Source organism: Leucoraja erinacea, chromosome 14, assembly GCF_028641065.1.
Source record: "Leucoraja erinacea ecotype New England chromosome 14, Leri_hhj_1, whole genome shotgun sequence".
NCBI classification, from domain to species: Eukaryota; Metazoa; Chordata; class Chondrichthyes; order Rajiformes; family Rajidae; genus Leucoraja; species Leucoraja erinaceus.
In genome coordinates this window covers 19604678-19620590 of record NC_073390.1, presented here as the reverse complement: position 1 = coordinate 19620590, position 15913 = coordinate 19604678, and the positions used below count along the sequence as shown (strand labels likewise).

The window sequence follows — 15913 nt, the reverse complement described above, 5'->3', positions numbered from 1 at the left end:
TCTTCGGGGATATGGATCACATGCGGGGAGTGGAGATACATTTATCTTGGCATCATGTTCAACACAGACATTGTGGGCTGAAGAGGTTTTTCCTGTACTGTACTGTTCAATGTTCCAAATTAAACTTTGATTTTTGACAACCAAAAGTATTAGGAGATACAGAGAATAGGTAAGGATCTGGAGTTACATATTAGCCAGGACCTCTTCGAACAGCAGGGTAGACTCGTCGATAAATGGTAGTGGATTCATCAGTCTTGTACAAAAAGAAGGCACAAATACAACAGGAAAACCCCTATAATGCCAAATACTTGGAATACTTTTCAGGTAGTGATAAATTGGAATTTTTCCCAATGTACAAACATAACAAGGCACCGGACCTTTAACTGGTTTCCAATGTATGCATCATCTTAAAGTAAATGAAGTGAAATCTCTTCACTGAGATGAGATGAAATATTAAGGCAATACTATTAGTCACATGGGCACACAGGAAACTGCAGATGCTGGAATCCTTGATCAAACACAAAGTACTGGAGGAACTCAATGGGTCAGGCAGCATCTGTGGAAGGAGTGGACAGGCAACATTTCAGGTTGGCACTCCTCTTCACAATTGCTCACATCTTGTTGATTATTTTAAGCAGCAGAGAATTAAACAATATCTTTAATTTAACACAATATAATAAAGAATAAGAGAAAGCGTAGAATTTGTTTTGGTCTTTTAGTTTTCAGTTTTGGAAACAGGCCCAACGGTCCACCGTGTCTACGCTGATCATCGATCACTCGTTTGCACTAGTTCTATGTTATCCTACTTTCTCATCCACTCCCTACACATTAGGGGCAATTTACAGGGGCCAATTAACCTACAATCTTTGAAAGGTGGGAGAAAATCAGAGCAGCCTGAGGAAACTCACGTGGACATAGGGAGAACGTGCAAACTCCACGCACATAGCACCCGAGGTCAGGATCAAACTCGGGTCTGTGGCGCTGAGGCAGAAGCTGCACCTGACATTCTTTGAGGTGTTGGGAAGAAACTGGAGTGCCTGGGGGAGACGCACGTAGTCACATGCAAACACCATACAGACAGCACCCGAGGACGGGTTTGGACCTTAGTCTACAAGCTTTCGACTTTCTTTAGACTCTTTCACTGCACCTCGGTACACGTGACAATAATTAACCTCCACCTAGACCTAACAACATACTATCTTATTCTAAACTTTCATTATATAATCTTACTCTAAACTAGGAACAATGTTATCAACAAAACTCCACATTCTCTTATCTCAGAGCAGTCACTGAGCATAAGTAGTGAATTGCAAATCACTGACGTGTCAATGAATTTCACACAGGTTATAACTCAAGAGTAATAGTTTATTGTCACGTGTACCAAGGTACAGTGAAAATCTTTATTGTTCCATGTTATCCAGTCAGCAGAAAGACTATACATGATTACAATCAAGTCATCAACAGTGTAGATACAGAATAACGTTTAGTGCAAGATAAAGTCCAGTAAATTCCGGTTAAAGATCATCCGAGGGTCTCCAATGAGGTAGGTGGTAGCTCAGGACTGCGCTCTAGTTGTTGATGGGATGGTTCAATTGCCTGATAACTGGGAAGAAACTGTCCCTGAATCTGGAAGATGCTGGCTCAGCCTGCACAAAAACAGATGTGGGGAATGAATAATAAACGAATACTTAAAACAAAACAAGTTGCAATGGTGAGATTGTGTTTTAAACCTCGTGCTTTGCAAGAGGAAAGAGGGTGTGTAATTGGAAGACTTTAAATGGGAGCAAGTTGCAGGAAGAATTTCAGCAGCGGGTGGCGACTGGCGTGAATATTTGTCCGGGCTCTGAGCGGGGCGGAAGTGCGTGGCTTGCGAGAGCGGGGCGGAAGTGGAGAGCGGGGCGGAAGTGCGTGGCTTGCGAGAGTGGGGCGGAAGTGGAGAGCGGGAGTGGGGCGGAAGTGGCGGCGGTCCCTCTGCCGAGGCTCGGGCCGGCGCCAAGATGCTGCTGGTCCTGGCGGAGGAGCACAAGGAGCACCTGGGCTTCCTGACACGGGTGGACGCGGCCGGTCAGTGGCTCCACATCCCCTCCCCGGTCAGCGGCGGCTCCTGGCGGCGGGGGGAAGCCTCCGTCGGGCCGCTGCCCCTCTCCCCAGAGCCGGGGATGGGCCGGTCAGATCAACGGTCTAGAGGTCCCCGGACCCAGGCCTCTCCCGGCCCCCGGAGATTGGGAAGGGGGCGAGGGGGGTGAGAGGGGTCTGTGGGTGGAGGGGTGGGGCGGTCCGTGATGTGGAGTGGAGAGGTCTGAGGGAGAAGGGTCGGTTAGGGGTCTGTGGGGACGAGGCGAGGGGTCTGGGTTTAATGTTCTGTTGAGGGGGGCGGTCTGGGGTTAGGGGTCTGGGGTGAATTGGGGGGAGCGATGTGTGATGGAGTGGGGAGCGAGGGGGTCTGTGGGGTAAAGAGAACGAGAACGAGAAGGGGTCCATGGCCGGAGGTTGAGGGAGGAAGAAGTGGTCTGTAGGGTCTAGAAAGGGTAATTGATCTAATGCATTTCGTTGTCTCTGTACTGTACACTGACAATGACAATTAAAATTGAATCTGAATCTGGAGTACTGTGAGGGGAGTTGAAGGGGTGAGGATTGGACGAGGGTGATGGGGCCTGAGTGGGGGACGGGTTGGATCAGGGGAGAGATGGGTCCTCGGGTTCTCTGACGGACAACAGTGCTTACAGATATATATTGGAGGTCACAGCCCTTTCAGTAGGGTTGAGAGCTGCAAGAACAACATTAAATGATAGCCTTTTAATGGAAGGAGATGTATGAGCCATTTATGATCATTAATACAAAAGTTAATGATGCATGTTAGTTTGGTCCTCTGTACTTTGAATGGTGTTAATGATATTTCTGTCTTCTGAAGATGGCAGAAGGAGCTCTGTTTTAAAGTTTATTTTGAAAGGCAGAAATGGCAAAGTAGATGGTATAGACTAATTTTTGGAGCATAACTTCATCCTACATCCAATGACTAACGTAAGCAAGTCAATGGCTGCACGTTAATGATCTTTTTTTCTTCCATCTGATATTGGTCACTGACCTTAATAATTCATCCTGGCTGAGTTAGGATTTGAGCTTGTTCTTCCTACTGGTTTTTCATCATAGGAGCTACTATTATGTAGAAACAAGGAACTGCAGATGTAGAAACAAGGAACTGCAGATGCTGGCTTACAAAAAAGGACAAAGTACGGGAGTAACTCAGTGGGTCAAGTAGCACCTCTGGAGAACATGGATAGGCAGAGGGGAAGCTCGGAATCCCCGAAGACCGGATAATTGAGGAGGGAGTCGCTGGTGGTGATGTACGTCAAGAGTGAGCTTGCAGGAGAGGAACCAGGGTATTGCCTCCGGCACCTTCAAGAGGGAGAGAAAAAATGGGGAATTGTAGACCAGTTAGCCTTACATCGGTAGTGGGAAAGATACTTGAGTGGTTTGTTAAAGATGTTATAGCAGCGCATTTGGAAAGCAGTGAAAGGATCGGTCAAAGTCAGCATGGATTTATGAAGGGGAAATCATGCTTGACTAATCTTCTGGAATTTTTTTTGAGGATGTAGCAAGTAGAATGGATAAGGGAGAGCCAGTGGATGTGGTGTATCTGATCATTCAAAAAGTCTTTGACAAGGTCCCACACAAGAGATTAGTGTGCAAAATTAGAGCGCACATTGTGTGCAATTTTGGTCTCCTAATATGGGGAAGGACATTATTGCTATTGAGGGAGTGCAACGTAGGTACACCAGGTTAATTCCAGGGATGATGGGACTGATATATGATGAAAAAAATGGTCGACTGAGCTTGCATTCACTGGAATTTAGAAGGATGAGAGGAGATCTTACAGAAACATATAACATTCTTAAAGGATTGGACAGGCTAGATGCAGGAAATTGTTACCGATGTTGGGGGGAGTCCAGAACCAGGGGTCATGGTTTAGGAATAAGGGTAGGCCATTTAGGACTGAGAAAAGGAAAAACGTCTTCACCCAGAGAGTTGTAAATCTGTGGAATTCTCTGCCACAGAAGGCAGTGGAGGACAATTCACTGGGTGTTTTCAAGAGTGAGTTAGATTTAGCTCTTAGGGCTAAAGGAATCAAAGGATATGGGGAAAAAGCAGGAGCAGGGTACTGATTTTAGATGATCAGCCATGATCATATTGAATGGCGTGATGGGCCGAATGGCCTACTCCGGCACCTGTTTTTCTATGTCCTATGTATCAGAGCAATTGCAAATAATATTTCACGGTAATTTCTCTCTAAGATCCTGCCATGTGATTAAGATAAATTGCATCCAAACAGTGTAGAACACTGCACTGTTGTATTCCAACCTACTACCAGCTTCTTGCAAAGTAGGAAAGAGTAACTCATTAAAACAGGGAAAATGTTGCTTTGTTTTCAATATCAGACAAATCATTGATTTATTGCAATGAACCTTTTTTTCTGTTCAGTTGTAGGAGAATTCTGTCGAATTGCTGTGGAGTTTTTGAAGAAAGGCTCGAATCCCAAAATATTTGAAGGCGCGGCAAGTATGTAATGTTTGAGGAAACGGTGGGTTTTGAGTTGTGGTGAATATGCTAGCGTTGCTATTTTTCTATGTCTCGTTAAGTGAGCACATCCTCCCATTGTCTTGCACGTTAATGGTTGGAAGCTTTCAAGAGTTTGCAGCTGTATCCTCTCGATTATCTGCTGTCTTAGTGTTTTCCAATGGTAGGTGGGGACCATAACATAGATTTTCCATTAAGGCGCCGGCACAAAAGAATAATTCTGCACAATGCAGCTACTTTGAATGCACTCTACGATATCAAATGCAACACCATATTACAGTCATGTGATTTGGATACCCCTGCTGAAGGAAAGATGTTCAGCTGGAAAGAGCACAGAGATGTACGAGGATGTTGCCTGGACTTGTGGGAGAGGTTGGGCAGACTAGGACCTTATTCCTTCGAGTGCAGAAGGTTGAGGGATGACCTTGTAGAGGTGTATAAGATCATGAGGGGAACAGATAAAGTAGAGTATTTTACCAAGAGTAGGGAAATGAAGAACCAAAGGATATAGGTTTAAGGTGAGAAGGGGAAAGATTTAACAGGAACCCGAGGGTCAACTTTTTCACTCGGAGGATGATGAGTATATGGAGTGAACTGCCAGAGGGAGTATTTGAGGCAGATACTATAACATTTAAATGGCATTTGGACAGGTACATGGATAGGAAAGGTTTGGAGGAATGTGGGTCAAACGTGGGCAGTTAGGACTAGTGTAGATGGGGCATCTTGGTTGGAGTGGGCAATTTGGGCTGAAAGGCCTGTTTTCATGCATGTGGTTGAACAGGTGAACGGTCAGATAAGAATCCAGAGAGACCATCCATGTCCTGGTTAACTGAAGACATGAGAAGTTGCAGATGCTGGTTTACAAAAATGACTGAATGCTGAAGTGGCTGCCTGACCTGCCGGGTTACTCCAACACTGTGTCTTTCCTTGGTGCAAATCAGAATAGCAATTCAGAATGTCTTTTGCATAGTTTCCTTTGATTGTGTAGGGGAATGACCACAGTTATTATGCACTGAATCCTAACGGCCCTGTCCCACTTGGCGATTTTTTTCGGCGACTGCCGGCATCATTAACTGACGTATCAGGTCACCGAAAAATTTGCTGCATAACGTGGCAGTGACGACGTATGACGGACGCGCTGTGTTTTTTCAAGTGTCGCTGGATTTTAAAAAGTTCAAAATCTTTTGGCGAACCTGATATGATGCGGGCAGTCGCCGAAAAAAATCGCCAAGTTGGACAGGGCCTTAACTCTCTTCCCCTATCCGCTTCCTGTAGAATCATGATTGCTGGGTGCCATTGATTTGGAAACCAGTTCTCAACTCTGTGTTGCTCTCTGGTGCAATGATGTAATTCCACAGCAATATGGGCCGGCACCATGGCAGATTCAATTCTGACTACGGGTGCTGTAGAGTTTGCATTTCTCCCCATGCCTACATGGGTTTCCTCTGTGCCAAGGGGCATGTTTCCACACTGTAAATCTGCAGTTCAATCCCAAAGACGTGTGTTTGTAGGTTAATTGGCTTTTATAAATTGACCCTATTGTATAGGGAGTGGATATGATGGAAAGTGGGAAAACGTAGAACTAGTGTGAACAGGTGATCGATGGTCGGCGTGGACTCGATGAGCCAAAGGGTTCTGCTTCCCTGCTGTACATCTAAACTAAGCTAATTACCTTCCTGTGAAACGTAACTTCACCTTAGGCTTTAGAGATACAGCGCGAAAACAGGCCCTTCAGCCACCAAGTACGTGGCGACCAGCAATTTACAGGTTAATTAACCTACACACCTGTATGTCTTTGGGATGTGGGAGGAAACCGGGGCACAAAGTCTATACAGAGAGCACCCGTCATTGGGATCGAACCCGGGTCTCTGGTGCTGTAGGGCAGCAACTCTCCCGCTGCGCCACCGTGCTGTTCATGCCCACTTGTCCACATTTCTAGTTGTTGGTCTGCTTTCTCCTGCAGGGAAGCTGAATGTGAATACAGAAACAGTGCAAAATGGAGTTGAGGGGCTGATGTATCTGATGACGGAAAGCTCCAAAATGATGGTAAAGAGTTCAATTTGTGCATCTTTTTCCTTTCGATGCCCGGTGTATTCTTTTAAATCTGAGGGTTTTTTCAGATTTTCCACGCTTTCAATTATTGAATTGGTTTCACTCACTGACCAAGTCAAACGACCCTTAATCTAGGTCCCAAAATGTAGGCTGCTGTTCCTCTGTAGGTTTGTGGGTGTTCTGCATTGTCAAGGGTGCAGGCATGCAATGAGATTGAAAGTGGCGTCACTGGTAGATAGGGTGGTCAAAAAGGCTTTTGGCACATTGGCCTTCATTAGTCAGAGGTCCTTAGTATAGAAGTTGGGAGGTCATGTTGCAGTTATATAAGAAGTAAAATGTTGTTGAGGCCACATTTAGAGTATTCTACTTCAGTTCTGGGCATCATATAGGAACGATTTTGTCAAGCTGGAAAGGGTGCAGAGAAGATTTAAGAGGATGTTGCCAGGAGTCGGCTATAGGTGCCAAGCTATAGGGAAGTGTAATAGGCACCTGAGGGGTAACCTTTTCACACAGAGGGTGCATAGAACGAGCTGCTGGAGGAGGTAGTTGAGGCGAAACTATCATGACGTTTAAGAAACATATAGACGGATACATGGATAGGACAGATTTAGAGGGATATGGGCCATACGCAGGGAGGTGGGACTAATGTAGATGGGACATGTTGGTCGGTGTGGGCAAGTTGGGCTGAAGAGCAATTCTAGGTGACGGTATAAATTATTTGAGGGACCTTTCCACGTTTCTAATCCCTTGATATCATTCTTTAAAACAAAAAGTTGATGGTTTGTCGGTGGTTTTCTTTGTGCAAACTGGCAGCTGCTTTCAACAGCAGTAACAACAGCTAACATTCATCTCCAGATTTTAAGATCGCTACTCAGAATATTTATGCTTCATTAGAGTGTTACCAGATAAAATCAAGTTGGGGTTTCAAAGCTACTTAAGTAGTTAGTACTCTTAACTACATGTCCAAAGACGGGTCCCAACATGAAACTCTCCAGAGATGTTGCCAGACCCGTTCAGCTTCTTCAGCACTTCGTGTCCTTTTGTGTAAACCAGCATCTATAGTTCCTTATTTCTATGCTAAGTAGTTAATAGTAGGGCAGGTGATCGAGGGCTGGGTCCAAGAGGTTTGTAGTGTATAAAATGTTAACTGTACCTTTAAGGACCTGGTACCAGATGGTGTGATTTCAGTCATGTGATATATTTATATCTTATCAGTCTCGTGAATATGTGTGAGTATGCACGATGTACTTTTGTAAAATCAAATAACCTACGCTGGCATCTGCTTGACTGAAACCTGTGTTTGTTTCTGTTTAAATATTGTAATCTTCCAAGGATGGTTTTAAAGAACTTTCAGGAAGAGGCAGAAAAGAGAGGGGGAAAAGGAACGGCAGATGCTGGATTCTTGTGTCGAACACAGTGCTGTTGAGTATCCCAGTGGGTCAGGTAGTATCTCTGGAGGACATCGACACGGGACATTCGGGTCGGGGCCCTTCTTTTGACTGGCACAACGAACTGCAGATGCAAAGTCTGAATAGCGGTCCCGACCTGAAACGTTGCCTGTCCATGTCCTCCAGAGAGATGCTGCCTGACCTGCTGTGTTACTCCAGCACTTCAAGTTCTACAGAGGAAGAAATGTGTTGGATGGGAATTTCCTAGAACTGTTGTGGCCAAGAAAAGTGTCATTGCCTCACTTTGAAATGGTGTTTTGTTTACATGTGATGTGTAATAAATATAACTTGTGGATAGATTTCCGAAGTGGATTTCCAAGACTCTGTGCTTGTCCTGGGGTTTTCTGAAGATCTAAACAAGTTGCTGCTGCAGCTTTACCTGGACAATAGGAGAGAGATTCGGCAGATTCTGAGTGAACTGGCTCCTGACCTCCCGCATTATCACAATTTAGAGTGGAGACTCGATGTACAGGTAAATAATCCAGATTACGCTGCAAATACACGCGTCTTATGCTCTTTCCCCCCCCCATATACTGTTTGCATCACCTTCATTCACAATCAATAGAAAGTCTTGTTATGATGAAGTCAGTTGGGTGGCACGGTGGTGCAACAGTAGAGTTGCTGCCTCACAGTTACAAAGGCCCAGATTCTATCCTGATTCTGGGTCTGTCTGTGCAGAGTTTGTATGTTCTCCCTGTAACCGCCTGGGTTTTCTCCGGGTGCTCTAGTTTCCACCACATTCCAAAGGCGACGGGTTTGTCGGTCAATTGGCTTTGGAAAAACTGTAAATTGGCCATAGTGTGTAGGATAGTGCTAGTGTACATCGTGATCGCTGGTCGGCGTGGCCTCGATGGGCCGAAGGGCCTGTTACCGCGCTGTATCTCTGTCTAAAACTACTATCTACCCTGTACCATATTGTTTGTTACAGCAGATTTACACCATTGTTAAATTCCCCCAGTAATAGTACCCAAATCATCAGTTTAGTTTAGTATTACTGTCATGTGTACAGAGGTACAGTGAAAGGCTTTTGTTGCATATTATCCAGTCAAAGAAAAGACTATTACAATCAAACCGTTCACAGTGTACAGATAATGAGTACAACGTTTAGTGCAATATAAAGTCTGATTAAAGATAGTTCGAAGATCGCCATTGAGGTAGATGGGAGGTCAGGACCACACTCTAGCTGGTGAGAGGACTGTTCAGTTGCCTGATAAAATCTGGGAAGAAACTGTCCCTGAATCTGGAGGTGTGCGTTTTCAAACATCCGTACCACTTGCTTGATGGAAGAGGGGAGAAGAAGGAGTGTCCAGGGTAAGACGCGTCCTTGATTATGCTGATGGCCTTAGCCAAGGCAGCGTGAAGTAAGCGGGGAGGGCAGACTGACCATTCAAATCGCTGCTGTGGTGACTGTTGCAAATACTGAGGTGTCCCTGCTGTGTGTTGTTCTGACAGTGGACTCGTTGTGGAGACTAGCAGCAACTTGCTAACCTGCTGAAGTACCCTGGCAGTTAAGCTGACAAACCTGACTGAATTTATGCGAGATTAAACCTGGTGTGAGTTTAGCACCGAACATTTTTATAGAAAGGAGCATCTCTGAGGGTGATGGTCATGTTTTATCATTAATTTTTTTTAAGTTTAATTGGTTAATTTAAATGAGGTCAATTATTAACCTGCATTTAAAAAGGCTGTGTGTTTTAAGTTTTTTACGTTTTTGAAGGCATATTAAAAGAATAATTTACTCCTGTATAGGACATTCATAAATGACAGTGACTCTGAGTTAAAAATATGTCGCAGTATACTGCCTTCATTTTTGAGTTGTTGGGATTTGCACGTGGCAGTAAATTCTTTGTTCTTTTGAATCACTATTCATTATCCGTACAAAATGTGCTGTAATACAGCACTCAGTATTCCTCCCTGGTCTCTCGGAACCTTTAAAACATACACATCATTATGTTGGTTTTATTCACTCGCAGATTCTATACCACATTTCTATGGTTTTTATTTCCTTCCTTCTAGTTCATATGTGTTTAGGCAATCTAAATTGATAATATCGCATAGTTATTCAGTCATAGACAGTTACGGCATATGAATAAAAGCCCCTTGGCCCATCAAGACCACACTGACCATCAACCGCACATTTACACTAATCTATTGTCTCCATATTGTCATCAACTCCCCATCGACCTGAAACGTCGCCTATCCATGTTCTCCAAAGACATGCAGGAAGGAACTGCAGATGCTGGTTTCTTCCGAAGATAGACACAGAGTGCTGGAGTAAAGGGCCTGCCCCACTTTTACAACCTAATTCACAACCTTTTTTACTCGTGGACATTTTTCATCGTGCTAGAAAAACGCCCCGACCTACTTGATACCTGCCACTAGCATCACGGCCTGCTACGATCTACCTACAACCTCCTACGACCTTGTGACAACCATGCTGCGAGTATGAGTCAAGGCCAAACTCGGTAGAGGTCGTGAATTAGGTCGTGAAAGTGGGACAGGCCCTTAACTCAGTGGGTCAAGAACATCTCTGGATAAAAAGAATGAGTAATGATTTAGGTTGGAAACCTCCGTCAGACCACTTCAGAGATGCTACCTTAGCTGCTGAGTTACTCCATCACTTTGTGTCTATCTTCAATATGCACCATCTGCAGTTCTTTATTTCTAGTATTTGGCAGGGGTTATGTTGAGCGAGTCTTTGGTGTTCCAATTTCCTTGTTATTAAAGTAATATGTTGCAACGCTATAAATGAGAGTATTACATTTTCTGTTAATTTTTGCAAGCCTTGTGATGTTGGGACGGGTCCAAATGTTCACTTGCTTCTTCCATCAGTTAGCCAGTCGTGCCTTAAAGCAACAAATCAAACCACTGCTGACCCTGAAGCTACATCTGGAGCAGAATGGCCGCCGCAATGCCAGCGTGTTTCAGACTGACCCAGCCACCCTCCTGCACCTAATTCGCAAGCTGGAGCAAGCGCTGAGCGAAATGAAGACCAACCATTGCAGGAGGATCGTGCGCAATATAAAATGAGGAGATTGAAGATCATCAGTCCTCGTGTCAAACTGTGACGGCAGACAGAATGAAATCGAGGGAAACATGCTATTTTGTGTACTGGATCTTTAAAATTTGGACGCACTTTTCAGAACGACAGTGGGTTTCACTTGGTGTTTATTGGAGTGCTTGAGCACAGGAGAATTGCCCACAAATAAAATATATAACGGATTATTATTAGCTGAAGTTGTCACGGTGCTCTCCCTAAAGTGCTTTATATTGATCGCAATCCACTGTTAAGATCTAAGCTCCAGCTGGTCACACCTTGGGTAGAGAAGAAATAAAAGTAGGGAATCATTAGCGGAATAATTATGTATAAAGAGGACTGTTGTAATCCATCGTAAAAGACCGCTAAAGTTAACCAGGGCTGGGGGAGGGTGGGAGAATAGTTCTTAAATGGGGACAAAAAGAAAGTAAGACTAAGGCTTCCAGGATAACACTTTTCTACCTCTGGTGGGGGGAGAGGGTTTGAGCTTAAATCAACGGCAGGACTGCCAGGATACAAATCCCCGCTCGGTTTGGTGGCTGCCATGTTCTTGCATGCAATGAATTTGGGGCTTGATTGTATGCGACACAAAGCTCTCCACAAAAAAGGCACTGAAGTGGCAGCATTGCTGGACGCAGGGAGGGAACTTGATGTTAGAGATTAGGATGGGGGCATTTTGCCGGTTTAGTTTTTGAAAAAGCTGCACTGAGGTTGGCATTTAACAAGGCGCATGTTGGATTTGCTGTCAATGAACCAGGATTTAGACTTGGACAAGCAGTTTACTACTTGGACTAGGATGAGAGGAATGGGGGGGGGAGGGGGGGAAGACGGGACAACAATCCCAAGTATAAACCTGTGAATTTTATAATACTTACAAAGGATGGTCTTTCTAAATTGTTATATTTTTGCAAATTCAGAAGCCAATTGTCAGGGCATTTAATATTGTTTAACTTTATTTCCAGTTGTAATTCTTACATGACAATCATTACACATGACTGGTAGATCAAAGTCATAAGCTAAAATAATATTCAAACTGCCAAATCTAATTTGTAGGGGTCTAGTGTGCAATGACGCTTAATTTGGAGTGCAGGTTCTAGTGCATCCACAGCAAACTTAAGAATGCTTTCTAAATCAATTGCAGGCTGTGTCAATAACAGTTAAATCAGATTATTAGTGCTTTTGAAATGTTTATTTTCAATGTGGTATAGTGTCGATAAAAATAAAAACTTTCCCCTGGAAGAACATCAGCTGAACCTGGTGTGACCATTTGGTTTCACTGTTGTAATGTGAACATTTGAACTACCTGGTTTGGACTTTTGTTAACTCGTTGCAAAGTCACTTCTGCCCAGACACCCGTGCCATGAATGTTTTGCTAAATGGCAATGCTTATAGAACCATGGCAATATCTTTGCCAGTCACAATCCATTGTAAGTGCAGAGAGGAAACCAGGATTTTCATGTTACTCTTTGTGACGTCAATGTTAAGGTGAACATTTTGCCTGTAGTGATAATGTTTGGGGAACAGTAGGAAAAGTGATTAGAAATGTTTGTAGAAATGTAAAAGGATCGCATTACACTTGATTCATTTCTCTCACACACCCCTTCTGTTTTGAAAGCAGATTGAAAATTTAGCTTTTTTGGGTTGGAAAGGCCTTGATATGAATGCAGAATTCAGCTAATGTTCTTTCATTGTATTACCCATTCATTGTGCCATAGACGAGCTCCATTGAAATGTTTTTTCTAAGTGCCGAGTGGTAACTGTGAAGCATTAAAGTGGAAAAATTATGGCTACCTAAAATCATGCTGACCTACACCTCCAACATTTATGCTAATGGCACAAGTTGATCATCTGTGTATTCCCATTTGAGTATTTAAAACTAATTCCTACCATAATCTAAAATGGTGATTGCATTACTGGCATTACATTTCCCTTCATGCGATACATTTGGTCAATGTGTTTTTTAACTTCATAAATTTTTTCCCTACTGTTTGAATTCTTTCCTGACTTTAAAGCTGGTTTTGTTCTGTGATTTGATTTACGATGCCAGCCTATAAACTATGCTGATATAATCATGGAAGTTTAGTCCAAAATAACTGGTACCAGATTTATGAGAAGGCTTTGGGGAGGTCAATATTTGTACCTGATATAACAGAATTGCCAAACAATTGTTTGTGCCAAAATGTTATGCAGTAAGAAACCTTGTTCTGTTTAAACTTGATTCTTAATTCATAACTCCGGTGCCTAAAATGTCATAAAATACTTTTGGATACAAACACGCCAGATATTGTGATGACTACCATTCAGTTGCTATGCTGAACTTGCTTAATACTCATTGTGCCACCACTTTGTTGTACCATAATGTACTGTACTTTAAAATTAATTGCTGTAGGAGATATTGTGAAATCTGCCTTGGAGACCACCATGGTTTCAGCGTATCTGAAAATACATGCATCTCATGATTTGCGTTATAAACTGTTAAAGTGAGCTTATCTTAAATATTTAGAGATGATATACGGAATATTTTGTTTTAATGTTCCAAGCCATATTTAGAAAGATGGCTTGTATACTTCTCAAGATTCTTTGGAACTTAAGTTTAAATAACAACTCACCAGAACACGGGTTGCAAAAGCTTTCTTTGGCAGAACATGCATCACTAAGACTTGTTTTCCACGATTGCTAAATAGAATAGGAATGATCCTTGGAATTATCAGAACCATTTGAGGAAGCATTTCCAGCTCTTGTGAAAGAATTATTCATTAATTTGTGGATGTTGACAAACCTCTTGTATAACCTTTTTGCTCTTTAGGATCATTTCAATCTCGTTTCCAGATTTTTGTCAAACTGCGTTCCAGTTACTGTTGCGTAAGCAGTCTTGAAGTGTTCCTTAAAAGTTACAGACGGTTTCATTTATAAGATTTAATAAGTTTGTGGATTGTGAGTGATGGGTACAATTGACAGCAGAGGGTCAGGAAGTGTTAGATTACTTATCTGCAGGAACAAATGTGATTGAGTAATCTGGATATAACAGCTTTGAGTTGATTGAAGCTGCTTCTGAGGATATGTAATTAAATGCAATTTTTGTTTGACTTAAACCATGGTTAATGTCTTTACTGGAGCATTAAATAGAAGCAGGTGTCCATTTAATCTGTTGTGGCTTTTCCACTGTTCAATCCCATGACTTTTATTGTAGTTCCAGTGTCTTCTGGTCATCCCTTTATCCTTTTGATTCCCTATAATCAAAAATCATTTACTTTTTCTTGCACATACGCAAGACAACCATGCAGGGTGGCACGATGGTGCAGCGGTATAGTTGCTGACTTCCAGTGCCAGAGATCCGGGTTCGATCTTGACTATGGGTGCTGTCTGTATGCAGTTGGTGGTATGTTCTCCTTGTGGCCGCCTGGGATTTCCCCGGGTGCTCCGGTTTCTTCCCACGCCCAAAGACGTACAAGTTTGGAGGTTAATTTAGCTTCGGTAAGGATTGTAAATTATCCTCTGTGTGGTGGACTGCTAATGTACGGGGATCGCTGGTCAGTGCGGACTCGGTGGGTCGAAGGGCCTGTTTCCACGCTGTATCCCTAAACTCAACTACCAACATCCCTCTTGGGTAGAGAATCGGAAAGGTTCATTGGCCTCCAAGTTCAAAGATCTCAAAGGCCTTTTATTGTCACGTGTACCAATTAAGGTACAGTGATATTAGTATTACCATACAGCCATACTTTTAATAAAAGCAACGAGACACAACTACATAAGTTAACATAAACATCCACCCAAATTCCTCACTGTGATAGAAGGCAATAAAGTCTAATCGTCCCTCATTAAGAAATATTCTGTCTTTGCCCAGAATGGCTAAAGCCTCATAGAGTCACAGTCATACAGCTTGGTAACAGGCCCTTCATCCCAACTTGTCTATGCCAACAAAGATGCCCGAACTATGCTAGTCCAATTGCCTTTATTTGGTCCAGATCCCTCTAAACCTTTCCTGTTCGATGCTGTTGAATTACCTGCCTCAATTATCTCCTCTGGCAGCTCGTTCCATATACCCAGAAGCCTGTGTGTAAGTGAATCCTAGTTCAGCTGTAGTATCAGCATCGTAGGTGACTGATACTTGTATACATTGTGTATGCAAGCCAAGAATCTCACTGTGCCTAGTCACACGTGACAATAAAGTATTCGTATTCCTATATCACTCTATAGCTTACTTTGCCACCTATTTTAATGATCTTTAATTGTAAAATAGAATAATGTTTATTGTCATTTGAACCCAAGTTCAAACGAAATTACGTTTCTGCAGTCATACAAACAAGAAAAAAAAACCAAGACACACAATGAACACAATTTATATAAACACCCATCACAGAGAATCTCCAAACACCACCTCACTGTGATGGAAGGCAAAGTCTTGTCTCTCCCCTGTTCTTTAAAGCCCCCGGCGGGTGATGGTAAGTCTCGCGGCCATTAAGGCCACGCCGGGCGATGTAAGGCCCCGCTCCAGGTCGTTTATAACCCCGTGATTCAGACGGGAGAAGTTGCCGTTGCGGGAGCTCCGATGGTAAGTCCACAGGTAAGTCTGCAGTCCGCCGGCTCCGTGACGAGTCCCAGGTCAATTCCGGTTGGAGGCCGCTCCACGGTGCTAGGCCCCAACAACAACGGAGACCTGACAGGGAAATGTCGGGTCCCCGTACTGGGAAGATTTAAAAGTTCCCCGCCCCCACATATACACAGCTAAAAGTAATATATATAAGCTACAACCAAAACATGCACATTACTGCATAAAGAAAACAAAAAGGCAGACGACTGC

At 43.3% G+C, this 15913-nt stretch overlaps 1 protein-coding gene across 2 annotated transcripts; it reads left to right on the top strand.

Moving 5' to 3' along the window:
• The first annotated feature begins 1909 nt into the window (after window positions 1-1909).
• commd2 (COMM domain containing 2) lies at window positions 1910-13385 on the top strand. 2 transcript variants are annotated; one of them, XM_055645715.1, is made up of 5 exons: window positions 1910-2064; window positions 4480-4557; window positions 6539-6621; window positions 8374-8547; window positions 10423-10824. In XM_055645715.1, exons 1-5 carry the CDS (start codon window positions 1998-2000, stop codon window positions 10522-10524), a joined length of 504 nt encoding a protein of 167 aa, XP_055501690.1. In that variant the 5' UTR covers window positions 1910-1997; the 3' UTR covers window positions 10525-10824. The 2 variants fall into 2 exon arrangements, with proteins under 2 accessions (XP_055501690.1, XP_055501689.1); XM_055645714.1 differs by lacking the exon at window positions 10423-10824 and adding an exon at window positions 10908-13385 and having other exon boundaries at window positions 1911-2064.
• Window positions 13386-15913: the final 2528 nt, after the last annotated feature.